General features: G+C 46.6%; 1 protein-coding gene across 2 annotated transcripts in view; it reads left to right on the plus strand.

Annotated features, from left to right (window-relative positions):
* Positions 1 to 26,844, plus strand: part of LGI2 (leucine rich repeat LGI family member 2) — a 64,672-nt gene that overhangs the window by 32,268 nt on the left and 5,560 nt on the right. For both annotated transcript variants that reach the window (XM_077279952.1, XM_077279953.1), the window contains one exon: positions 25,234 to 25,403. In XM_077279952.1, the coding sequence (XP_077136067.1) occupies positions 25,234 to 25,403 (170 nt within the window). The remainder of the gene's footprint in view (positions 1 to 25,233; positions 25,404 to 26,844) is intronic.

Below are 26,844 nucleotides of genomic sequence, written 5' to 3' on the forward strand. Positions count from 1 at the left end.
ATTTCGATTGGAAATGTCCAAGGCATGGGAATCATGCATACATTGATATGTATCTCTCGGCAGGAACCCAGTTCATAATTCGCCTTGTCCTTTTATCAGCACCTAAGTTACACCCACACACCTCCCCTCATAACAGGGCTGGTCATGGGATGTGGCTTCAGTTTCCGAAAATTATGATATTTCCAATTTCCATGATATTTACAAGCAGGATATATTACCGTCATATGTTTTCTCATGATTTTACCGTTACCCAGAGAACAAACATTACCCAAGTCACACCATCACACCAGGCGGTTATTTAATTAGAGGGATTATAGTGAACCCACGGCAAAGTGAGTGAGTTCGTCATGTCCGTAGACGTCGAAAAATCTATATCTCATAAATATTGGGTCTCTACAAATCCCAATATTTCTAACTTTACATCGGCACCGGACCGACTAGTTGCAGACATCCAGCTTCCTCTGAGGTAACAATATTTACGGCTAAAGGTGTTAGATATTCGCTTCCGTTCCTTTCAAATCCAAGACTCTATGGCTGTTTCCCCACAATAGATATCCTTTTTCAGTCACTTGGGTACTGCAAAACGTCTGGGGGTCAAAATTAGTTTTAATTAGCTTTGTCACTTCCCAGCCATATGTAATTTACTCTCTTCCCATATGTTAAACATGTGGTACTGTTACGAAAAGATGTTTGTAGATTGTAAGTTCTATCTAGTGCTGCAAATTCTCTGTGAGAGAGGATGGGGGTGAATGCCCCCTCACTGGAGATGTGTTATGGAACGTAATATTTTCTAAGACAAGGTGAATACAATGATACCTGGGTATCTGCAATCTGATGTCTTATTCCAGAGAAATCTACATTGTTTTAAAAATGTAAATGAGCTGTTAAGATCTATGGGTCGGACATAGATCTCCCCGAGAATCTGCCTCTAGAGATAATTTTACATGAAAGGAGGCGTTACCAGTGTGAGACATGTAATGACTGACAGTCCATTTTACTTATCTACATGTCTCACACTGGTAACATCCCCTTACATGTAACATGAGTTCTGGAGGCAGTCTCTCATGCAGATCTATGTCCGGCCCATAGATCTTAACAGCTCATTTACATATAAAGAAAAATGCAGATTTCTCTAGAATAAGACATCGCAGCTATCAAGGTATCATTTTATTCAGCTTTCTATGATCTACATGCCCATATAGATGACTTAGGAGAGTGGATCCTACTGACAGATTCCCTTTAATATAGCAGGGTACCACCCCTATTATCTGCATCACTCACAGTAAAGTGCAGTTCACCTACATATCTGGGGTATTAAACATGAATGGTTGTACTTTCCTTTAAGGTGAACCTATCAGCTGATTAATGCTGCTCAAACCACAGGCAGTATAAATCACATCTCGGCTCCATGATTGAAGCCAGGTATATTTTTCAAATATAGTCAGAAGATCTGGTAGGGGGCCATAGAATTAAATAAAACTAATGTGCCTCCGCCCCTGGTAGCATTCTTCCAGTGCAGCTACCGGTCATTGACAGGTCGATAAAAATAACTAGATGGGTATTTCCTGAAGGAACTACAGATAGTGCTTTGGAATGGTGCCCGGGCTGCCCCTGCAAGACTTTCACACTTGGGTGCCCCTCAGGCGGTCCGATTTGGTGGGTTGGGTCAATCTGGGTCTGATTTTGTGGGCGGGGTAAATCTAGGTCCGATTCGGTGGGCGGGGTCACTTTTGGTCCGATTCTGTGGGCGCGGCCACTCTGGGTCCGATTCGGTGGGCGGAGCCACTCTGGGTCCGATTTGGTGGGCGGGGCACCTTAGGGACCAATTTGGTGGGTGGGGTCACTCGGTCCGATTTGGTGGGCTGGGCACCTCAGGGTCTGATTTGGTGGGCTGGGCACCTCAGGGTCCGATTTGGTGGGTGGGGTCACTCTGGGTCCGATTTGGTGGGCGGGGTCACTCTGGGCCCAATTTGGTGGAAGGGGTCACTCTGGGTCTGATTTGGTGGAAGGGGTCACTCTGGGTCTGATTTGGTGGAAGGGGTCACTCTGGGTCCGATTTGGTGGGCGGAGCCACTCTGGGTCCGATTTGGTGGGCGGGGTCACTCTGGGTCTGATTTAGGGGGCGGGGTCACTCTGGGTCCGATTTGGTGGGCCGGGCCCCTCGGGGTCCGATTTGGTGGGCCGGGCCTCTCGGGTTCCGAATTGGTGAGCGGGGTAATCTACTATCTAATTATCTAAGGGCACTTCCGTCTTTCTGTCTCACAACACCGCTACGTCATCATCTCGTGAGACCGCAATGCACTCTTGGGACCGGAGCGCGCAACAAGCATCGGGTACCGGCCACTCCAGGTGCAACAAGCATCGTGTACCGGCCGCTCTAGGAGGTGCAACAACCATCAGATACCGGCCGCTCCAGGAGGTGAGTATGTAACTTTTTTATTTTAATTCTTTTTTTTTTAACAGGGATATGCAGTATACTATGTGACTGGACAATATACTACGTGACTGGGCAGTATAACTACGTGGCTCTGCGCTGTATACTGCGTGGCTCTGTGCTGTATACTGCGTGGCTCTGCGCTGTATACTACGCGGCTCTGCGCTGTATACTACGCGGCTCTGCGCTGTATACTGCGTGGCTCTGCGCTGTGTACTGCGCGGCTCTGCGCTGTGTACTGCACGGCTCTGCGCTGTGTACTGCGCGGCTCTGCACTGTGTACTGCGCGTTCTGCGCTGTATACTGCGCGGCTCTGCGCTGTATACTGCGCAGCTCTGCGCAGCTCTGCGCTTTGTACTGCGCGGCTCTGCGCTATATACTGCGTGGCTCTTCGCTGTATACTACGCGGCTCTGCGCTGTGTACTGCGCGGCTCCGCGCTGTGTACTGCGCGTGTCCGTGCTGTGTACTGCGCGTGTCTGCGCTGTATACTGCGGGGCTCTGCACTGTATACTGCGGGGCTCTGCGCTGTATACTACGCGGCTCAGCGCTGTATACTGCGCGGCTCTGCGCTGCATACTGCGTGGCTCTACGCTGCGTACTGCGCGGCTCTGCGCTGTATACTGGGTGGCTCTGCGCTGTGTACTGCGCGGCTCTGTGCTGTGTACTGTGCGGCTCTGCACTGTGTACTGCGCGGCTCTGCGCTGTGTACTGCGCGGCTCTGCGCTGTGTACTGCGCGGCTCTGCGCTTTATACTGTGCGGCTCTGCGCTCTGTACTGCGCGGCTCTGCGCTGTGTACTGCGCAGCTCTGCGCTGTATACTGCGCGGCTCTGCGCTGTGTACTGCGCGGCTCTGCGCTGTGTACTGCGCGGCTCTGCGCTGTGTACTGCTCGGCTCTGCGCTGTGTACTGCGCGGCTCTGCGCTGTGTACTGCGCGGCTCTGCGCTGTGTACTGCGCGGCTCTGCGCTGTGTACTGCGCGGCTCTGCGCTGTGTACTGCACGGCTCTGCGCGGTATACTGCGCGGCTCTGCGCTTTATACTGTGCGGCTCTGCGCTCTGTACTGCACGGCTCTGCGCTGTCTACTGCGCGGCTCTGCGCTGTGTACTGCTCGGCTCTGCGCTGTGTACTGCGCGGCTCTCCGCTTTATACTGCGCGGCTCTGCGCTTTATACTGCGCGGCTTTGCGCTGTGTACTGCATGGCTCTGCGCTGTGTACTGCGCGGCTCTGCGCTGTGTACTGCGTGGCTCTGCGCTGTGTACTGCGCGGCTCTGCGCTGTGTACTGCACGGCTCTGCGCTGTGTACTGCGTGGCTCTGCGCTGTGTACTGCGCGGCTCTGCGCTGTGTACTGCACGGCTCTGCGCTGTGTACTGCGCGGCTCTGCACTGTGTACTGCGCGTTCTGCGCTGTATACTGCGCGGCTCTGCGCTGTATACTGCGCAGCTCTGCGCAGCTCTGCGCTTTGTACTGCGCGGCTCTGCGCTATATACTGCGTGGCTCTTCGCTGTATACTACGCGGCTCTGCGCTGTGTACTGCACGGCTCTGCACTGTATACTGCGTGGCTGTGCAATATACTACGTGGACATGCATATTCTAGAATACCCGATGAGTTAGAATCGGGCCACAGTCTAATAATCATAAGACTACGGATAGTGGTTTGGAATTGTGCTGTACTGTCACTTTAAGAGCTGATATTATCTGACAAAACTTGTGACCTGGTGAGCTGATGTAGATTTCATAGGAGTTGGCATAGTAACTGTGTCTGACTGCGCATATCAATGAGCTAATCAGCCAGGTGGCAGTTATTTTTAGAAATTGCCTCAGAAACCAGCCCATTATAAACGTATAGGAAAATTTCTCCATTGAAACGCATTGAAAGACTTTTTTCAAACACAAATTGCGCAAAAACTACAAATCCGATCGACACGAAAAATACTTAGCACACCTCTCAGGAACGCTGGCTTCGAAATGACACCTCACTGGAGTCTGTGAGTTTAGCGGTTCGGGCCGCATTACGTGCGGACTGAATAATAAGAATAAGAAGAAGTTTACCACGGTGGAATAACAGTATAGTGCTTTGTTCCAAAGCACTATAATTAAAGGGAACCTGTCAGGTTGGATAACGCTATTCACCTGCAGATATAGGGTTATTCTGCAGGTTAATAGTGTTATGGAGGATCCCAGCAGCAGTATTTAAGGTGCGGTACTCAGGAGAAAATGAACTTTATTTCTCATGGGAGCCTCCGGCTTTCAGTCATGCAGGTGTGTCCAGAGCGATTACAGTCACCGCTCACAGCACTGAGAGAAGTGGCTGTAAGCACGCTCCAGGACTGACTGCCAGCAGGCTCAAGAGTGCAACAGTACAGAGTCGGCTGTCAGTCAGTGACGGGGTGTGGTTATTGCTGTCGCTACCTGTGCTCTCAGCGGTGAATGTAATTTCTCTGGGCACACCGGAATGACTGAAAGCCGGCGGCTCCTGGGAGAAATAAAGTTAATTTTCTCCTGGGTGCCGCACTCTCAGTATAGCATACAGGCACCTCCATTACACTAATAACCTGCAGATTAAACCTATATATGTAGGTTAATAGCATAATCTCTTTAATATCATAAGTTAAATTAATTTGACACGTTAAAGAGGACCTTTCATCAAATTTTTCTTGTTGAACTGGACGTACAATGTAATAGTGGCTGTAAAGCTGAATAAAGTGTTTGCTTTTTATTTTGTCTCTCCAATGTGGAGATATTGGCACTCAAACTATTCGGCACCTAATCAATTTTTGCTAAGTCCAAATGGGTGATATCAGACACTTTTCACTTCCCCCATTTCAATTGTGACCATTAGCTTCTCTGAAAGAATTGAATACAAAAACAAGAAAAAAGAGTTTTTAGCTAAAAAAAAATATAGGATTACATACTGTATATAAAAAAGTATTATTTATGTAATCAGAAAACATATAAGATGACAATCCCCAACACACTGGTAACCTGGCAGTGTATATACTGTAGTAAGATAGAATAGGTACATTAAAAGTATCAGGTTAACAAGTAATGGGCACAACAGTAAAAAAACTTACATTATGAATATATACCCATTCACATACAGTCATGGCCAAAAGTGTCACTCTTAAAATTGTTCAAGAAAATTAAGTATTTCTCCCAGAAAATTATTGCAATTACACGAGTTTTGTTATACATGTATTTACTTCCTTTGTGTGTATTAGAGCTACACAAAAAAAAACTAGAAAAAAAGGCAAATTGAACATTAATTGACACAAAAGAAACCTAAACGGGCAAGACAAAATTGTTGCCACCTTTCTAAAGTTGTGGGTAAACAACTTTGTTTTTGTTTCAAGCATATGATTCTCATTCAAACTCACCTATGGCAAGTAACAGGTGTAGGCAATATGAAAATTACATCTAAAACCAAATTAAAATGGGAGAAATTGGCTCAGTCTTTGCATTGTGTGTCTATGTATGCCATGCTTAGCGTGGATAACAGAAAGAGGACTTGAGAACCAAAACTGTTGAACAATATCAACAATGTCATGGTTACAAGTTCATCTCCAGAGATCTTAATGTTCCTTTGTCCATGGTACTCAACATAATCAAGAAGTTTGAACCCATGGCCCTCTAGCTAATATCACTGGGCGTGGACGGTAGAGAAAAATTGATGAAAGGTTACAACCAGGTGGACTGGCCATCGGGCATTTCTGGCAAATGCCAGAAGGGCCGGTGCCAGTAGTGGGCCGCTCGATCCGTGCACGCTGTGCCGCTGTTAGCGGCACCAGCGCCGACTCACCCCCCCGCCAGCGCCGCCGCATTCAACTATACCGGCATCTATGACGCCGGTACAGTTGAATGCAATGATGGAGGAGAGAGTGTCTCCTGACGCTCCCTCTCCCATCATTCCCCACTCTGCCTCTGACACTGCAGTTGCGCGATGATATGACGTACCTGCTGTGTGCCGGGCAGACTGCAGCCGCTGAGACCGGAGCCAGGAGCAGCGCGGGGCACAAGGAGAGGTGAGGATTGTATGGTTTTTTTTAAATACATCAATGAGTGATAACTGGATTGTGGGGCTATTGGGGGCGCTACATTACATTCTATGGGGGGGTGTATTACATTCCATGAGGGGGCTGTATTACATTCTATGGGGGGCTGTATTACATTCTATGGGGGGTTGTATTATATTCTATGGGGGGCTGTATTACATTCCATGGGGGGGCTGTATTACATTCTATGGGGGGCTGTATTATATTCTATGGGTGGCTGTATTACATTCTATGGGGGGCTGTATTACATTCTATGGGGGGCTGCATTACATTCTATGGGGGGTTGTATTGTATTCTATGGGGGGCTGTATTACATTCTATGAGGGAGGATTGCATCATACCCTCTTATGGGGCTACATTACATTCTATGGGGAGGTAGGCTGTATTATATTCTATATTAAATGTATTTTATGTAATAAATTTATTATATTCTATGAGGGGTGATTGCATCATACTCTATGAGGGGGCTACATTATATTCTATGGGGAGCTGCATTATACTATATGAGGAAGGCTGCATTGTATTCTATGGAGGGGCTACATTATATTCTATGGGGGGCTGCATTATGCTCTATGAGGGGGCTACCATATATTATATATGCAGGAGATACATTATACTATATGAGGGGGCTGCATTATATTCTCTGGGGGGTTACATTATACTGGGGGCTACAATATATTCTGTGGGGTGGCTGCATTATACTCTGGGGTGGCATCATTATACTATATGTGGACTGCATTATACTGTATCGAGGACTATGGGGAATATAATATACTATATGAAGAACTATGAGGTGCATTATACTATGGGAAGTGAATTGTACTACATGGATGACTATGGTGTTGCATTATGCTATATGGAGCACTATGAGGAGTGTATTATACTATATGGAGGACTGAGCAGTGTATTTTAATATATGGAGGACTATGAGGAGTGTATTATACTATATGGAGGACTGAGGAGTGTATTATACTATATGGAGGACTGAGGAGTGTATTATACTATATGGAGGATTGAGGAGTGTATTATACTATATGGAGGACTGAGGTGCACATTATAATATATGGAGGACTATGGGGTGTATTATACTAAACAAGCAAAATGCTGCATATTCATCGAGTGATTAGATCCTTGTTCTCAGCAGCACATCGCCGGTGTAAACTGTAGTTGTGCTACTGATAACATGATACTGTATGGGGACAGATTGATCTAACTGTGATTGTTCTGTTCCCTTCATTCTTTCTCAGTGGGTGTAAAGAGGCCGGGAAACAAGCGAATGACCAGTATTGTCGATCACACTCGTTTAGTGGCCTGAGATCAGCGCATGTAAATACAGCAGAAATGCTTCGCAGGGAGACCAGGCAAAGATGATGACAGTTGTAGTTAGCACCTGGCGCCTGGGAATAGCGCTAACTCTACTGCTTTTCCCAGCCGCCAAAGCATTTAATTCTGGTATGTGTAATGATTTTTAGAGTTGATGTCAGCTGCGTAATGTCAGCTGCTATCAATCCCTGGTGTAAGTAATGGAGAGGTGTCTATCAGACACACCCACTACTAGCCCAGACCTTACGAGATCCAGTCGCCGAGCTCAGCGCAAGACCCAGAATATCTGAAGAGCGGTGACGTTACTGATGTCACCGCTCTTCAGAGTCACCGGGTCTCATGCTGCGCAGCGGAGCCAAAAGTGGCTATAGGCAACGTTTATGGAGCATCAGAATGAGGTTATCTACGAGATCCAGTTACGTAGGTAAAGTAGCAGCTTTTCTTGGTACTGCAACTAAAAGCAATAGGACCGAGCTGTAATGCTGGATACAGCTGTAATTATATGTGATATAGTCGTGTTACACTCCCCTCACTTCTTGTAACCTACAAGTGTACAAAGATATTCTACAGTCACCATGTGACAAGTAGGCCTGTGTAACTTCAAATGCCAGGGCTGAATTTTAGTCCCAGTCCAGCCCTGGTTACAACCCAGGATAGCCCGGATGGTGGATAAGGAGCCCCAATCAAGTTCCAAAGAAATTCAAGCTGTTCTGCAGGCTCAGGGTGCATTGGTATTAGTAGCGTGAACTATCCATCAACATTTGAATGAAATGAAACACTATGGCAGGAGACCCAGAAAGATCCCACTGCTGACACATAGACATAAAAAGCTAGACTGCATTTTGCCAAAATGTGTGTGAGTAAGCCAAAGTCCTTCTGGGAAAGCATTTTGCGGCAGATGGAGACCAAGATAGAGCTTTTTGGTAAAGCATATCATTCGACTGTTTACCAAAAACGGAATGAGGCCTTCAAAGAAAAGAACACAGTGCCTACAGCCAAATATGGTGTAGGTTCAAAGATGTTTTCCTGTTGTTTTGCTGCCTCTGGCACTGGGTGCCGTGACTGTGTTCAAGGCATCATGAAATCTGGAGATTACCAAAGGATTGCAGTGCCCAGTGTCAGAAAGCTGGGTTTATGTCCTAGGTCATGGGTCTTCCAGCAGAACAATGACTCCAGATATACTTCAAGAAGCACCGAGAAATGGATGTAAACAAAGGGCTGGAGAGTTCTTGAGTAGCCGGATTAAAATCCCATCGAAAACCTGTTGAGAGATTTTGAAATTGCTGCTGGGAGAAGGCACCTTCTGGAGCTGGAGCAGTTTGCAAACGAAGAGTGGTCCAAAATTGCAGTTGAGAGATGTAAGAAGCTTGTTGATGGTTATAGGAAGCGATTGATTGCAGTTATTTATTCAGAAGTTGTGCAATCAAATATTAAGTTGAGGAAGACAACAATTTTGTCCTCATTTTTGTAGTTTTGTGCGAAATTATGTCCAATCTGTTTTTTTGTGTTGCTCCAATGCACACAAGTGAAATAAATGTGTATAACAAAACATATGTAATTTCAATAATTTTCTTGGAGAAATACTTAATTTTCTGGAACAATTTCAAGGGTGCCAACACGTTCGTCCATGACTGTACACATACCTCCCAACCGTCCCGGATCCCGCAAGACTGTCCCGATTTTGACAGTCAGCCCCGCGATCCCGGGTGGGACATTAGTTGTCCCGCACTATGCAAGGTTTGTTGCTGTTTTTTTTTTTTTTTTATAAAAGCTGGGTCACCTCCCGACCGACCCCGCCGCTCGCCCCCCTGGAGCGCCCCCACACCGCCGCAGGGCCTAGGGGTACCCGGCACCGGGCCTCTGGGTCTCAGTCCTGGGGTTGTCACGGTGGCTAGACCCGGTCCGTGGCCCTGTCCGTCAGTGGGGGACGTCCGGTAGAATAAGTGGTGGTGTAGCGGTGCAGTTGTGGGGTGCAGGTCGCGATAAATAACGAGGACACCAGGTTGCAGTCTCTTTACCTCTTTACTGGAGATCTCTGAGTCCTCAGTCCAGAATATGGTTCACCAGGCTGCGCAAGTCCGGCCGGTCCAATGGCACCTCCAGAGTTCACTTCGCAGGTGGAAATCAGTGCCTTCCTTCTTAGCGCTATGTGTTGTAGTCCTTCCCTGCTATGCTTACGGAAAGTACCCCACAACTGTTGTGTCTGTTTCTTAAGTTCCCTCACAACAACTCGATTAACTGATCTTCTGCTAATCATCCGTCCCTTCCTGACGTTACAGTTAGAACGGCACCCGTTTGACGGGTAGGCTCGGAGCTCTTCCGGGACCCTAGAGACGCCCCTCTCCACAAGTTGCCCCCCAAGACTTCATAGGTGATTTGAGTTAGACAGCCCGCCTGAGACTGACTGTCCTGCCGCTGTTTAGAGTATTGCTTGAAGCTGGATATTATGATACTCTCTCGGCGTTCCGGCCACCGGTTGTGCGCCTCAGTAGAATGTTGCCTCGGTCTTACAGCACGACTCCTACTGGTATTCTCCTATCGCTTTGATCTCGTTTCTCACTCAGCACAATCTATCTCTCTTCTAATCCTTTCTTGGGCACCGCCGCTACCCGGAGCAGGCACGGTCCCGTTACGTTCGTTCTCGTTGCCAAGCCTCTGTCAGGATCCCACCCCTAACAGAGACCCTACTGTCTCTTCCCCTACAACACCCTCTGCCACAAGGTGTTGCCTGGTTCCAACCCAGTCAGCTTTCTCTCTAACTTCCTGCCTGACCCCCAGTTTTACCAGTCTGTGAGGAGTGGCCTAATGAATAGAACCCTTAGCTCCCCCTGAAGGCCCGGCGGTGAAATGAATTGGTGTCTGTGATACCTGATTAGATGAACTCCTTCAGTGCCATCAGACGCACCATAGCTCCCCATAGTGGCGGAGCCACAGTACTGCAACGACCAGGACTCTGGGGCGCTGCACTCCCCCCTGGTTAAACACAGTACTCCGGGACTGGGAAGAAAAACAACAATACAAGTTAGCAAAAAGACATACAGTTTTGTTTGAGTGCAATAACAATAAGTATACTTGAACAGGCTTCCCTTTATGGGAGGTAAGGACACTTAAACGTTACAAACATGGTTAAACATTAAACATTAAAAATTACAGGCTATAAATAACTCCTGTTACCCAACCGGGCATTCTACTAGTGCAAACATTTGGATAATACATTAACATTGTCTTTAGAGGACGCACACTCTAAGTCCGCCAAAGACCTTCCTATAATCACATTATAAGGCAAGTCAACTTTTACATTCTCCTTCTTTAATCTGCAGGACCGCCTGTCCTATCGGCGCCAGACCTACTGCCTCTCCTTTCTATACAGGACCGCTCCTTTCAGCCCGAGCCTTCTGTCTTTTCAACTACTATACACGGTATAGAACATAACACACTTTCGGGTTTGAAAACACTGAGCCATCTACATATGGCTCCTAAGAGGACCTACCACCTAACCCCTACGGGTTCACTCTCTGTCCTCGGTATCACATTATTAACTCTTCTTCTTACAATAACTAACTTCTTATGGAGGACTCAGGGTCTACCTTCTATCCCCCCTTTTCTATCAACATTATCAAATATCAAACTTCCATCTTTACTCTTCTTACTACCGACTATGCAGGACACTGTGTCTACCCCTACGGGCCTACTGCATCTTTCTTCCAGCTCTCATTCTTTCTTCTAAAGGACATTATCAACATTTCTTTGTCTTACAGCCAACTAGTTCAATACAAATAACTTCAACATACAAGCATTATCATTTTCTTCCAAGCATTATCATTACATTACTGTTCTGAAACAGTATCACTCATAAGTACACAGTTGAGCATCCCCTTTAAGAGAGGATCAAGTCTTCATGAGGTAGCGTATCTCCTCAGGCTACCAGTCCTTAGTCAGCAAAGGCTCCGGTATGGTATCTTCGCAAAGAGTCTCTTTCCAAGTAAAACCAGTAGGAAGCGCCTTTAAGAAGGTGCGAACTATATACAAGAAAAAGTTTGTATCATGCACGGTCCATGATTACTGCAGTTCTGTAAACTTTTGTGCAAACTTGAGAACATAAACAAAACAACAAGGATCCCGGGTCAGCAGAGGGATCCATAAGGAATTAAGCCTGGACGGGTTTAGCAGCAACAGTAAACAAACAGTTAAAGAGAGAACTATGTACATTTTCATTTTTCCGAGGTTTATTCTTATAGTAGGTTGCACGGCATCAGTTGGTAGTGAACACTTCCTGGCCTGGGAAGATCTGTGTTCAACTTCTCATCCGATGCGGTATCAATGTCACTAATCGGTCTTTCAGGTATAATCTGGGTTCGAATGTCAATTTTGGTAGTAAGTTCAGTGGTAGAAATAATGCACTCTGTAGTAGTAGTGCTGGAACTCGTCGGTTCAGAGGTAGTCTTAGTCAGGGCAGCAGGTAGCGCTGCTGCAAGATCAGTCACTGGAACGGAGTCAGTAGCGGTGGCACTAGCAGTCACTGGAGTGGTGTCAATCATCAGGGCAGGGTCGTTCTTCCTACCTGCTTCAGATGCGGTTCCTCCGGTGCCGGTCTGCTCCGTCTCCGCTGGGGTCTGGAACGCTGGTTGCGGGGCCTTGTGCTGCGACGCTGTCATCTCTGCTTGCAGCACCTCGCTTTCCGGCAGGGCCTTGCTTTCTGGCTTCGGAGCACTGGAACTTCTTACTTGCTCCGGACCAGACAAGGCTGCCGACAGACGTCTGGCGAGGCTCCCGATGATGGTCCTCTTCCACCCGGCCTCAGTGCTCAGCTGCATCTGCCGGGGTTGGTGGATCAGCTCGTCCGCTCCGGTCTGCAGGAGGTCAGCGTCCACTGTGGAGGTCTGGCTGCGGTGCCTCTCCGGGTAGCTGGGGGAGTCCTCGGCTCCAACCCCACGCTCCCGCTCCGGGTGGCTCGCCATGGCGTCCTCCATGTCGCTGACTTCTTCTTCCTGGTCCTTTTCCCGCTCTCTCCTCCATGGGCGGTTCCGTTTTCTCTGTCTCTGCCCACCATTGAGGATCAGGAGGCGGATCTCGGCTGCTGACGGACACGTCCTCAAGGGGCCGAAATATTTAGACTGGGCGGCCATTGTTTTTCGCGCTCTTCAGCTTGTTCACGCCCACTTCCACGCCCTTCTTCTTCTCATGCGCTCTCCTTAGCGCTGTAATGGCGGCGGTTTTGGCGGGAACTTCTGGCGGCAAGTGGCAACACACAGTCCTTGTAATAAAGCACAGTCCAAGCACGATAAATCACAGTTCCAAGGCACACATGACCCGATTCTTCAGGCTTAAGTAGATCCTGTTCGTGACGCCAAATTGGAGCGCCCCCACACCGCCGCAGGGCCTAGGGGTACCCGGCACCGGGCCTCTGGGTCTCAGTCCTGGGGTTGTCACGGTGGCTAGACCCGGTCCGTGGCCCTGTCCGTCAGTGGGGGACGTCCGGTAGAATAAGTGGTGGTGTAGCGGTGCAGTTGTGGGGTGCAGGTCGCGATAAATAACGAGGACACCAGGTTGCAGTCTCTTTACCTCTTTACTGGAGATCTCTGAGTCCTCAGTCCAGAATATGGTTCACTAGGCTGCGCAAGTCCGGCCGGTCCAATGGCACCTCCAGAGTTCACTTCGCAGGTGGAAATCAGTGCCTTCCTTCTTAGCGCTATGTGTTGTAGTCCTTCCCTGCTATGCTTACGGAAAGTACCCCACAACTGTTGTGTCTGTTTCTTAAGTTCCCTCACAACAACTCGATTAACTGATCTTCTGCTAATCATCCGTCCCTTCCTGACGTTACAGTTAGAACGGCACCCGTTTGACGGGTAGGCTCGGAGCTCTTCCGGGACCCTAGAGACGCCCCTCTCCACAAGTTACCCCCCAAGACTTCATAGGTGATTTGAGTTAGACAGCCCGCCTGAGACTGACTGTCCTGCCGCTGTTTAGAGTATTGCTTGAAGCTGGATATTATGATACTCTCTCGGCGTTCCGGCCACCGGTTGTGCGCCTCAGTAGAATGTTGCCTCGGTCTTACAGCACGACTCCTACTGGTATTCTCCTATCGCTTTGATCTCGTTTCTCACTCAGCACAATCTATCTCTCTTCTAATCCTTTCTTGGGCACCGCCGCTACCCGGAGCAGGCACGGTCCCGTTACGTTCGTTCTCGTTGCCAAGCCTCTGTCAGGATCCCACCCCTAACAGAGACCCTACTGTCTCTTCCCCTACAACACCCTCTGCCACAAGGTGTTGCCTGGTTCCAACCCAGTCAGCTTTCTCTCTAACTTCCTGCCTGACCCCCAGTTTTACCAGTCTGTGAGGAGTGGCCTAATGAATAGAACCCTTAGCTCCCCCTGAAGGCCCGGCGGTGAAATGAATTGGTGTCTGTGATACCTGATTAGATGAACTCCTTCAGTGCCATCAGACGCACCATAGCTCCCCATAGTGGCGGAGCCACAGTACTGCAACGACCAGGACTCTGGGGCGCTGCACTCCCCCCTGGTTAAACACAGTACTCCGGGACTGGGAAGAAAAACAACAATACAAGTTAGCAAAAAGACATACAGTTTTGTTTGAGTGCAATAACAATAAGTATACTTGAACAGGCTTCCCTTTATGGGAGGTAAGGACACTTAAACGTTACAAACATGGTTAAACATTAAACATTAAAAATTACAGGCTATAAATAACTCCTGTTACCCAACCGGGAATTCTACTAGTGCAAACATTTGGATAATACATTAACATTGTCTTTAGAGGACGCACACTCTAAGTCCGCCAAAGACCTTCCTATAATCACATTATAAGGCAAGTCAACTTTTACATTCTCCTTCTTTAATCTGCAGGACCGCCTGTCCTATCGGCGCCAGACCTACTGCCTCTCCTTTCTATACAGGACCGCTCCTTTCAGCCCGAGCCTTCTGTCTTTTCAACTACTATACACGGTATAGAACATAACACACTTTCGGGTTTGAGAACACTGAGCCATCTACATATGGCTCCTAAGAGGACCTACCACCTAACCCCTACGGGTTCACTCTCTGTCCTCGGTATCACATTATTAACTCTTCTTCTTACAATAACTAACTTCTTATGGAGGACTCAGGGTCTACCTTCTATCCCCCCTTTTCTATCAACATTATCAAATATCAAACTTCCATCTTTACTCTTCTTACTACCGACTATGCAGGACACTGTGTCTACCCCTAGTGGCGGAGCCACAGTACTGCAATGACCAGGACTCTGGGGCGCTGCACCCCCACCCCCCGCCTCCCACCCACCCACCCTCCTTGAAGACGATACTCACCCTGCTCCAGCGATGCCTGGTTCCGGCTTCTGCAGCGCTCCTGAATGAGCGGTCACGTTGTACCACTCATTAAGGTCAATGAATATGCGCATATTAATTGACCTTAATGAGCGGTATCACATGACCGCTCACGCAGGAAGAAGATGCACTGCTGAGCCGGGAGTGCATACAGGAGGGGGAATATGAGCCATGCATACAGAGGGGGGAATATGAGCCATGCATACAGAAGGGGGAATATGAGCCATGCATACAGAGGGGGGAATATGAGCCATGCATACAGAGGGGGGAATATGAGCCATGCATACGGGGGGGAATATGAGCCATGCATACAGGAGGGGGAATATGAGCCATGCATACAGGGGGGAATATGAGCCATGCATACAGGGGGGGGAATATGAGCCATGCATACAGGGGGGGATATGAGCCATGCATACAGGGGGGGAATATGAGCCATGCATACAGGGGGGAATATGAGCCATGCATACAGGAGGGGGAATATGAGCCATGCATACAGGGGGGGGGAATATGAGCCATGCATACAGGGGGGAATATGAGCCATGCATACAGGAGGGGGAATATGAGCCATGCATTTAGGGGGATGGGGAAATGAGCCATGCATACAGGGGGGGAATATGAGCCATGCATACAGAGGGGGGGAATATGAGCCATGCATACAGGGGGGAATATGAGCCATGCATACAGGGGGGAATATGAGCCATGCATACAGGGGGGAATATGAGCCATGCATACAGGAGGGGGGGTCATTATACAGTATTAAGCATCATGTGGGATCATTATACAGTATGGAGAACTGTGTGGCCGTTATACAGTATGGAGCATCATGTGTGGCCGTTATACAGTATGGAGCATCATGTGTGGCCAATGGCCATTATACAGTATGGAGCATCATGTGTGGCCATTATACAGTATGCAGCATCATGTGGGCCCATTATACTGTATGGAGCATCAGGTGGGGCCAGTACACTGTACGCAGCATCATGTGTGGCCATTATACAGTATGGAGCATCATGTGTGGCCATTATACAGTATGGAGCATAATGTGGCCATTATACAGTATGGAGCATTATGTGTGGACATTATACAGTATGGGACACTGTGTGGCCATTATACAGTATGGAGCATCATGTGTGGTCATTATACAGTATGGAGAATCATGTGGGGCCATTATACAGTATGGAGCATCATGTGCGGTCATTATACAGTATTGAGCATCATGTGGGGTCATTATACAGTATGCAGCATCATGTGCGGTCATTATACAGTATGGAGCATCATGTGTGGTCATTATACAGTATGGAGCATCATGTATGGTCATCATACAGTATGGGGCACTGTGTGGCCATATTTTTTGTTTATAATTATTGTATATGAAACAGTGTGATCAGCAGTGCTAAATGGGTGTGGTTGGGACGTGGATATGGGTGTGACTAATTATGAATGGGTGTGGTCAGAGGCGTGGCCTAAGCGCGCCACAAACTTTGTCCCTCTTTCCCATCTTCAAAAGTTGGGAGGTATGCTGTACATATGGCAAAAAACGGGTGTTTCGCATATAATGATCTTGCTACCCAGAGGGTCTGCGTCATACAGCATTATAAAGGTAGAAGAAGTGCATGCCGTCAGTGGAAACAATCTGATCACACCCACTTGGACTTAACAAATGTTAACTCATTGGGTGACAATATTTTTATTGCTAATCTCTCAGCAATGGAGCAGCGAAATATAAAACAAAACAAAAAGAAAAAACCTACAAATAAACATTTTATTCCCCTCTGCAACCACAACTACATTGCGTATCCAATTCAACATGAAACATTTGGTGTAATGTCCTCTTTAAATAGTCCTGTGGTCAGACAAGCTACGAGACCGCATCAGCAGGAACCTCCTAGTATCAGACCATTAGCAAAAGTATCATTGAAATTCCATCAAAAACATGCTTCTTCCTCACTCTGGAGCCAAACTTAGGTCATCTTTGAAGATCTTATTTTTTTTTAGCAGATCTGCAGGTTGTCAAAATTTTGCAGACGCAACTGTTTTAAATATGGTAATTACCGTTAGTTTTTATTATTAGTGTTATTATTATCTTTGTTATTATTATTATTATGGTTGTTGTGATTTATTTGCACTCTTTTTACCTATTTTCTGTTTGTTGGGTGACACAATTGTCTATTATATGATGCATTTTTCCTGTCCAGTTGTAGATTTTTATTCTGCGTGCTCTGCTATAATAGATTTACGCTACTGCTTTCTAATATAATAAATCTACGGTAATTGTTAATAATTCATGAGCCTAAACATCTTTTCACCCTTGTAAATATGGAAGGAACCCCACAGAGACTGTCTCTTCATATAAATACATGTCATACCCTTATATCTCATCATCTTTACTATGGCAATATCTTTCCCAATGCTGTGAGATATTAGAGATGTAATGGACTATGCTCCTACTAATGTACTTTTAATGTTCTTTTTCCTGCATGCTGACAATGTTGCTTACAGTCAATCCTGCTCTTCTTCACTTTGTAAAGGGTTTAGAATCATAGCGCAAAGCTCCAGGGACCTGATGGTAAATCTGTACCAGGTCCCCCCTCCAATTTAACCCATGATATGTATGGTCCCGCTGAATACTGTGTGGCAGAGAGGGGTGGGCATTTTAGAGCCCGGGTGCACCCCATGCTATCCATCCACTAAGGACTACCATATATGCAAACATTCATCTGTAGGGTAATATTTCCTATGTAGACCATTGTTTTTCTGTCTTTCAAAGCCAAGTTCTGCCTAATTGTCTAAGCACACTTTGTTGCACATTAGCTTCTTAACACCACAGTTATTTTAGGAAGCAATTTTTTCTTCAATTCGCCTTTCGATAGCCATCTTTTTTTTAAATATTTTTGTTAAAGTATGTAACAACTCTGCTGGCATCACGGCATGGCCTCTCATCTCTCACACTATCTTACCCACTGCTCCAGGCCATGATGTGGTTTCTGTTTCTTGCCAGCTCCATATTCTGTGCCTCTGCTCTCTGCATGCTTCCTGGCTGTGTGTATAGGGGGGCGGCGCCTGAACTCTCTGGTTCTTATAGGAATCAGGTGCATCTGTCTAATCTGTTCCTGACCAATTACCAAGAGGCCTCCAGTATTTAGTGCAGCTCCACCCAGTGGACTGGGCCTGTGCAATGAGTTAGCTCAGTTTGTGTTTAGTTTCTGAATTTGCCAGGCCTTGCTCTGTGTTATTCCCTCTGTAGAGGCTCCTTGCCTTGATCTTGTTGTCCGCCTTCCAGGAGGCAGAATATCCTGGTCCCTTTGTCTTTGTCCTTGTGTCTTGTTTCATTGCCTTGTCTGTACTTTGTCTTATCTCGGTTTCCTTGTCTGGAGCTTCCTTCCCTTTTGTGTCTTTCCTTGTGTTCTCAGTCTGCTTATGCTCCGCACTCTTGCGGCTCTGCCTGCTCTGTACATTTGTGGCTTTACCTCTGCTCCGCACTCCTGCGGTTCTGCTCCTTTCTACTCTGCTTATCTTCTGCTGCTGCAGTAATCTCTTGCTGCAACTCCTCTCCGCATTTCTTGCGGTTCTGCTCTGCTTTGCTGCTGCAGTAATCTCTTGCTGCAGCTCCTCTCCACATTACTTGTGGCTCCGCTCTGCTTAGCTTCTGCTGCTGCGCTAATCTCTTGCTGCAGCTCCTCTCCATATTCCTTGTGGTTCTGCTCTGCTTAGCTTTTATTGCTGCGCTATCTCTTGCTGCTCTACCGCTCCAATCCGCAGCCTTGCGGTTCTCTTCCTGTCTGAACAGGTCCCAACCTGTTCCTTCTTTCTCCTTTCCTTCTGGCTTGTTTCCGTACCTGCATCTCCTGTGTTCCTTCATACCTCATTCCTTTCCTGCACCTCCTGTGTGAACAGGTCCCTACCTTTTCCTCCATACTGCGTATCCATTCCTGCACCTCCTGTGTGAACAGGTCCCTACCTGTTCCTTCATACTACAAATCCATACCTGCAACTCCAGTGTGAACAGGTCCCCACCTGTTCCTTCATACACCACATCAACCAGCCCTGTGTTCTCTGCCGTGCCTGCCAGCCCTGTGTTCTCTGTCGTGTCTCTGCCAGCCCTGTGTTCTCTGCCGTGTCTCTGACAGCCCTGAGTTCTCTGCCGTGCCTGCCAGCTCTGTGTTCTCTGCCGTGTCTCTGCCAGCCCTGTGTCTCAGCCGTGCCAGCCTACTCATCTGAGTTTCAGCCGTGCTCTTCTGCCAGTCCTGCCTGATGCCCGCACCAATCCTGGTGTTCCTGTCTCCCAAGTGGGATCAGCAGCCACAGCCAGACACCACTCTGGAGTAGCACCTGGCAGCTGCCTGCTGCACAAGCCTGTCCTCACCATCAGAGGCTCCAGTAAAAACCCAGGCAGCTGTCATAGTCACGCCCCTTCCAGGGTAGTCTGGTTTGTGGCACAGTGGGGCCACAAACCCCCCAAGCTCACACCCACCAGTCAGGGCGTGAGCATGACAAAGTAGTAGTCTCAACTTCGTAACATTGAAAATGTTTTGTAAAAGCAAGCAACTTTGCAAGACCAAATTGCTGGATTCGGTCAACTTCAGTGCCCTGACACTCCACCGTTGTTGCAAAGGCAAGCCCAGATCAGATTAGTGGTATGACCATGCCACTGGTCTCAACTGTCAACTGATTAGACAACCCCTCTAATCCTTTAGCACAATTCGACATACCAGTTTGTCGGCGCTGAGGTCCACATATGTGGAGGGGGCTCAGAAGCTGAGTCCTCTCTGGAGCGCTCCCAGTAGGGCATTGGGGTACTCGGTACCGGGTCCTTCGGTTCGGGGGATGTCACGGTGACTGACCCGGTCCGTGGCCCTAGGGATGTCCGTGTTGAAAGGGAAAGGTCTTTAAAGGGATAGTGTTCGTGACGCCACCTGTGGTATTCGGTAAGGGTGACCGACGCTGCGGTGAGGGGTCCGCTGGGGTGATGTTATGGCAGCTAGATGGTATACCTTCCCACAGGTGAAGTGTGTCCCTAGGGCTTCCCAGAAGTGTAGGTGGTGATGGTGGACGATGTAAGGCACAGAGAATAACGAGGACACAAGGTTGCAGTCTCTTTACCTTTACTGGAGGCTTCAGCATCCACAGTCCAGGGTACAGACCACAGGGTAAGCAGAGTCCGGCCGGTCTGAAGGCAAATCCAGAGTCCCCTTATCGAGGTGGAAATCAGTAGCCTTCCTTCTAGCGCCTGTGTGTTGTAGTACCTCCCTGCTGAGCTTCTCGGTAAGGTCCTCACAACTCTTGTAGATGTTCTAGATGTTATTTCTTCCTCTCTGTCCCCCAGATGATGTGGATAGGACAAACCCGTATGACTGATGGCCTGAGGCTTGTTTATAGGGACCCTAGAGACGCCCCAACCCCCACAAGTTGCCACCGTGTCTTCTTAGGTATTAAGGTCGGGCAGCCAACTTGGAATTGACTGTCCTGCCGGTCTCTGGAGCAAGGCTTGGAGATGGTTGCTCCCTCAGTGTTCCGGCCACCGGCTACGTGCCTCAGAAGGAGGCAGCCTATTGCAGGGCAGAACTCCTTCTGGTGTTATCTCCTTGTGCTATGACTTAGTTTCTCACCCTCTACAACACAATCCTCTTCGTGTCCTTTCTTAGAATCCTGCCGCACGTGGGGCAGGCGCAGCTCCGTGTCTTTCTGTCTTGCTAGGCCTCTGTCAGGATCCCACCCCTGACAGGGACCCTCTGTCTGCAGCTCCGATGTTCCTCCTTTCCCCCTGTCTGCCTGACAGGTGTTGCCTGGGCAAAGCGCAGTCAGCTTCTCTCTAACTTTCTATCCAGCAAGGCTCCCCCTGGTGGTCTGGAGTGTGAAGTGTGGTGTATGGTTTGTGATACCTGGTAGGAAGATCTCCTTTATTGCCATCAGACGTAATATCACTCCCCCTGGTGGAAGAACGACATCACTGCAACGACCAGGACTCTGGGGCGCTGCATCTCCATGTGCTGAAGATGCCATCACATAGTATCACTGTAGCACTATATTACGCTGTATCACATAGTAATATATAATCGCGGCTCGTCAAGTTCAGATTTTTTTTCTTTGTGCAGCCAACTTACCCTGCCGTTTGAGACTCTTGATTTAGATGTGGTAATCTCTGGCAGCAGCCATCTTGGTACTCTTGTGAAGCCCAGAAGCTCTGACTCCAGAGACAGACTTGAAAGCCCAATAAAATAATTCTCTGACATGATAGCTTGTAGTCGGAGAGGAATCCTAGTACTCAACCCAGTAATATAAGGTCTTTTAGAATATATTGTGGCGATTATGGAGTTGAGATGTGGGATCCTCCATGTGCCTCAGATCCTCGACCTTTTGTGACCAAATTCTCACCTATGGGTTCTAATCTCGAGATGTCTCCACAGTTGTGCGATACAATCCCTAGTTGCACTGACCAGGTGTCTTGGGATGGAGACATGGTATGATTTCAGGGCAATGTCATTGTGATATCACACAAGTAAAATGTCAAGGAGCGGAAGAGAAGTTAAAAGCAGGCTTTGCCAAAAGATGTGAAGTACAGTACCCTCATTTTTACATCCATGTCATCACCGGCATGGAGCTCAGCATATGTATGGATGCGATATGGATGGGACTTTATACCATCTTGATCGAATTTTGTTGAATGTACCTCTCAAAAATTAGATCGATGGTAAAGCCTGAGCTTTTGTGTATCTGAGATGAGAAAATTTCCTAATTTTGCAAAGAAAAAACGATGAGCCTGGCTGAGAGAAGATCTCAAAACAACATAAAAGAAAGAGTGAGGGTGTCCAAGCGCTCCCAAGCCCACACTTAGCATTTAAAGCAGCTTTTTGCAGGGAGGAAAGCAAGTGAGGCCTAAGGGGCAAGGATCCGTTGCATTATTTAGTGAGTTTAAGGTCATTCAGCTTAAATAAAGTCAACAGCCCTAATATGAAACAAATATATATATTTTAATAGCAATATATTTTTTTCTGATTTTTTTTTTTTTACACAATAAATGTGAAATGAGTCTTTTAGGTGACTTGAGCATGTGATCAGGAAACTTTTCTGTGTTCCTGCACATGTGAATAGAGAGAGCCGCTCATGTTTGGTGACCTCTCCATTCCTGACGTATACTAAGTGGCCCCGTTCTCGACATCGATGCATGTCCTAGTGGTGGGATCAGGATCTTTGGGATATTTATGGCATAACATGGGAATAACTCTCTACATTGCTACTTTCTTTAATGAAGACTGAATTTCTCGATAGATAGAAATGTTTGGTTTCTTTTAACGTAATGAAACAAAGAAACTATTTAATGTGATAAATTCCCTTAAGATGAAAGGAAATCATCAGATTGTCAAGTCAGCCATTGTCTTACATGTGATACATTCAATGGATGCTATTGCCCTTTACATCACATACTGTGTGGGATGTGCAGCCTCTGCTCTCAGGTTCGTTGATGTGGGACCTTCATGATGCAACCAGAAGTACATGGGCAATGGGGTAGACAGACTAGTGGTACAACAGGTGTGAGTAGATAATAGATGTGCAAACTTAGGGCTTACAAAAAATAGTTTAATTTTTGTGCTTACAGCATTTATTACTAACAATTAGCTACACTAATAATTGAAAAAAACACATTTTATGGACCCAATAGACAGTGCTAAACTTTACAGTGATATCTCAGCGAGGACTTGATGGGTTGTTGTACAATAGGTGAATATTGGACTATTGACTCCTTGCTCTCTCCTATTTATATACGTTTAAAAAAAAAAGTGCACTGAGAGTCTACAGTCTCTCTTCCTTTACACTGCACTCCCCTCCCCTGCCTTCTGCTTGTTACAACTGAAAAAAAAATCTGTCAACCACAAGCAGGAGACAGTGGACCTCAGATAAAACATAAAACTCCCCTGACTCAGGTTCTTTCCACACTGCATTAGCTGTGTACATTGGTTATATTGTGGTGGGAAAGCTCCCAGCATGTATAATCCTTAGCATAATTAACCACCATATTTCAGAGAGTCAATTATCTACGTAAATAGTACAACATTGCTGAATGCAGAGAGTCCAGCGAATTTCTATAAAATGCAGCTTCACTTTACTCTCCTCTGCCTCCTGCTCATAAAAAGGGGTTTCCACAACTTTGGTACTCTATTATTAGGATAGTCAACAATATATGATTGGCATTGATCAGTGAGTGTATATCCTTAAACTTGTGGACAACAATGCAAAATTTATAACAGGGCCCTCAATTATCACAGGTCTTTAATAGTAATGGTCTTCATTCTAATAATGACAAAAGGTACCTTTTAGACCCCCTAAGCACCAGGGTGCAGGTGCGACTGGTACCCTTGCACCCACAATAGTCACACCCCTGTTGCTTATGCCTTGCCCCCTTTTTTGGTAATAGACACAGTTTCGTGCATTCTGTATCAACTCAGTCTCATGCCCACTAAGCTGCAATACCAGGCGCAGCTACTGCATAATGTGGCGCTGCCCTCTCAATCAGCTGATCAGCAGTTGTGCTAACAGAAACTGATAGGAATACCATGACCTCTGAGAACACAGCATCCCCAAACAGCAGAGGAATGCAGAATCAGGGGAGTTTCATACCTTTGTAGCTAAGGGTGCTTTTACATTGTGTTCCGGCACTGTTCAGTGGCCCCCATTGAGGTTTATGTCCAAACCCTCCTGTAATACGGGATCGGACGTATGCTTCGGGCCTTAGACTATAATGGTGCCTGCAAAGCGAATGTGCTCTGACGTGCATCTTTTTCGGCCATGTACGCCTACTGGAGGCGGCCATCCAGACATAGTAGACTGTTATGATCCCAGTGGCTTAGGATCACAAATCTAACCAGCTAAGTCAGAGATAATAGGACAAGCTCTGGGGATGTGGTAACTGGACTGACCGCAAACCTGATTCTAACCAAACACACTAAAGGTAGCCGAGGAACGTTTCCTGAAATCCTAGACGTCTCTTCAAGGCCTGAGAAACTGACTACCCCTAAAGAGAAAGTCAAGACCTCACTTGCCTCAGAGAAATACCCCAAAGATATAGAAGCCCCCCACAAATAATAACGGTGAGTTAAGAGGAAAAGACAAATGCAGAGATGAAACAGGTTAAGCAAATGAGGCCCGCTAACGCTAGATAGCAGAAAATAGCAAGGGATCTGTGCGGTCAGTAAAAAACCCTATGCAAAAATATCCACGCAGAGAATGCGAGAACCCCCACACCAACTAACGATGTGGGGGGAGCAACTCAGCACCCCAGAGCACCAGCAAGCAGGGAAATCACATGTTAGCAAGCTGGACCAAACACATCATATACTAGGACACATCTTGAACACAGATGAGCAAAAAATAAGCAAACAAAACTTAGCTTCTCTTGGAGAGACTGATACCGGATGTAGACAGGAGCAAACAGAATAGTACTGAATACAACGACAGCAGGCAACCACTGAGAGTCCAGATGAACTAAAAAGGAACCAGCTGATCCAACCTCAGACCTGCAGAATGACAAAAGAGCCACCAGAGGGAGCCCAAATACAACACTCACACAGTACCACTTGTGACCACAAGAGGGAGCCCAAAAACAGAGTTCACAACAGTAGACTGCATCTGAGTATCTTCCTCCAGTAGTTGTATATGCCAGAAAATTATGCACTATTATAATCTATGGCCCCGTTGGCGAAATACTGTTTTGTGTGTGGTTCGGATGTAAGCTCCAACGGGAGCCACTGAATGAGTGCCTAACCACAGTGTGAAAGTAACCTAACCATTGTAAGGGCAAAATTCCTCTATCACTACACGCCTGGTCTCCTAGATAGAGCAGAAATAGTATCTCCAACAGCTCTCTATGAATGGGGGACATACTGAGATACAACGAGGGTGGGGCATGGTGGATGTCCATCTCCACCGACCTTGCACTAGATTTGGTGCCATAATGTCCCATGGAAATAAAATAAATAATACAAAACAAAGTACTGTATTTATCGTAAAAAAAAACAAACAGATAAATGTATGGGGCTTGTCGTATTCTACAGTATAGCATTTTTATGTCCATATCTTTGTGTTGTAGAGACTTACGAGGCAATAGGTTCGAGTGTGACTGTAAAGCTAAGTGGCTATTTTCATGGCTGAAGATGACAAACTCCACTGTGTCGGATGTGCTTTGTACCGGTCCATCTGTGTACCGAGGGAAGAAGCTGAATGAAATAACGAGCTTTGATACAGACTGCATAACAACTGGTATGTTCTCACCTTAATGAGGTTATTATAATGATAAACGTAGATTGCAAAAACCAGAGATAATTTGCATTTCTTAGTTATATAGTGATTTGCATTATTTTAAGCAAACCCAATGCCTTCTCCCATCCATAGTGTGCAATCATTTTATTTATTAACAAAAAAACTCAAAAAAGAAGAAGACATGAAGATAGTATGTAGATATAACAAATTCATATAAGTTTAAGGGACGGTTCTATCACCACATGTGTATTTCTTACCAATTAGGGACTAATTGGTGAACATACAGTATATGCAACAGAAGAGAAGAAAAACCAACATTAAAATCCAAGATAAATGAATTAAAATATACAACTTTATTAATCAAACAATAAAATTATGAGGGTGTGGGAGAAATGACAAGTAGAACAGAGGATGCAATTCCACGTCGCACTTTAAAAATAAAGCTGAATCAAAAAAAAAATGTAAAAGATGTGTGGGGACTATTAATATAGATCAAATGATATAATAAATAATATTTAAATAATCAATTTAGAAAAGTGGAAAAAGGGCTTGGGTATATATCCAATCTAATAGTACCCACTGTAGGGTTTTGCACTCACTCAGCTGAGGTTGAGGTAGGCACAGGAAGCGGTTTCGTAAAAAATAATGTTCAGTCAGGTTTATTAACCCCATAAACCTGCTCATGTACAAGCAAACAAAAGATAGCCTTTTCCGGCACAAAGTGAAAACAAACAGAAATTCAACAGTCCATATAGTACTGCTGGTCAGCCCGCTCCGGTCAGTGTCCTTAGCAAACACACTGGAGGCCTTCACACCTCCAGTCACAGACACTGAATGAGACGCTGGGTTTCCATTTTATCTGCCAAGCTACGCCCCTGGGGTTGGGATATGTGAGCAGTCATTCCCACCCATCTCTTGTGACTGCTCATAAAACCAGGCCCTGGAGTGGCCTAATAACTCTCTCAGCACTATATTTACTGGAGCATGCTTTCCAAGCTCACATCATCGAAACTACCAACCACAATGATACCTATCTCCCCTCAAGGACCCGTACGGCGGCCATCTTACACCACATATCTAAACGGTTTATAAACACAGAAGTATATCAATACAGGCAGTATTAAAAACAGAACATGTATCTCTGAGCAGCATATATAGTTAGGGAAGGTGCATGTGCATATATGTCCTGAGACAAAGCATAGTCACCTTAAGATGGAAGATATAATGTTATTGAAGGTTGACATCAGGCTATACCAGCAGAGTTGTGAGACCATATGTAAAAAACTGTACCTGTATGAGAGAGAGTGAGAGGTAAGGCTAGGTTCACATTACGTTATAGGTGTCCGTTAGACGGACTACGTTACACCACGGCATAACGCGGTGTAACGTAGTCCCTTAACGCCACCATTATGTCCTATGTCGGACGCATCTCTAGCGCACA

This window comes from Ranitomeya variabilis, chromosome 1 (assembly GCF_051348905.1).
Source record: "Ranitomeya variabilis isolate aRanVar5 chromosome 1, aRanVar5.hap1, whole genome shotgun sequence".
Classification (NCBI taxonomy): Eukaryota; Metazoa; Chordata; class Amphibia; order Anura; family Dendrobatidae; genus Ranitomeya; species Ranitomeya variabilis.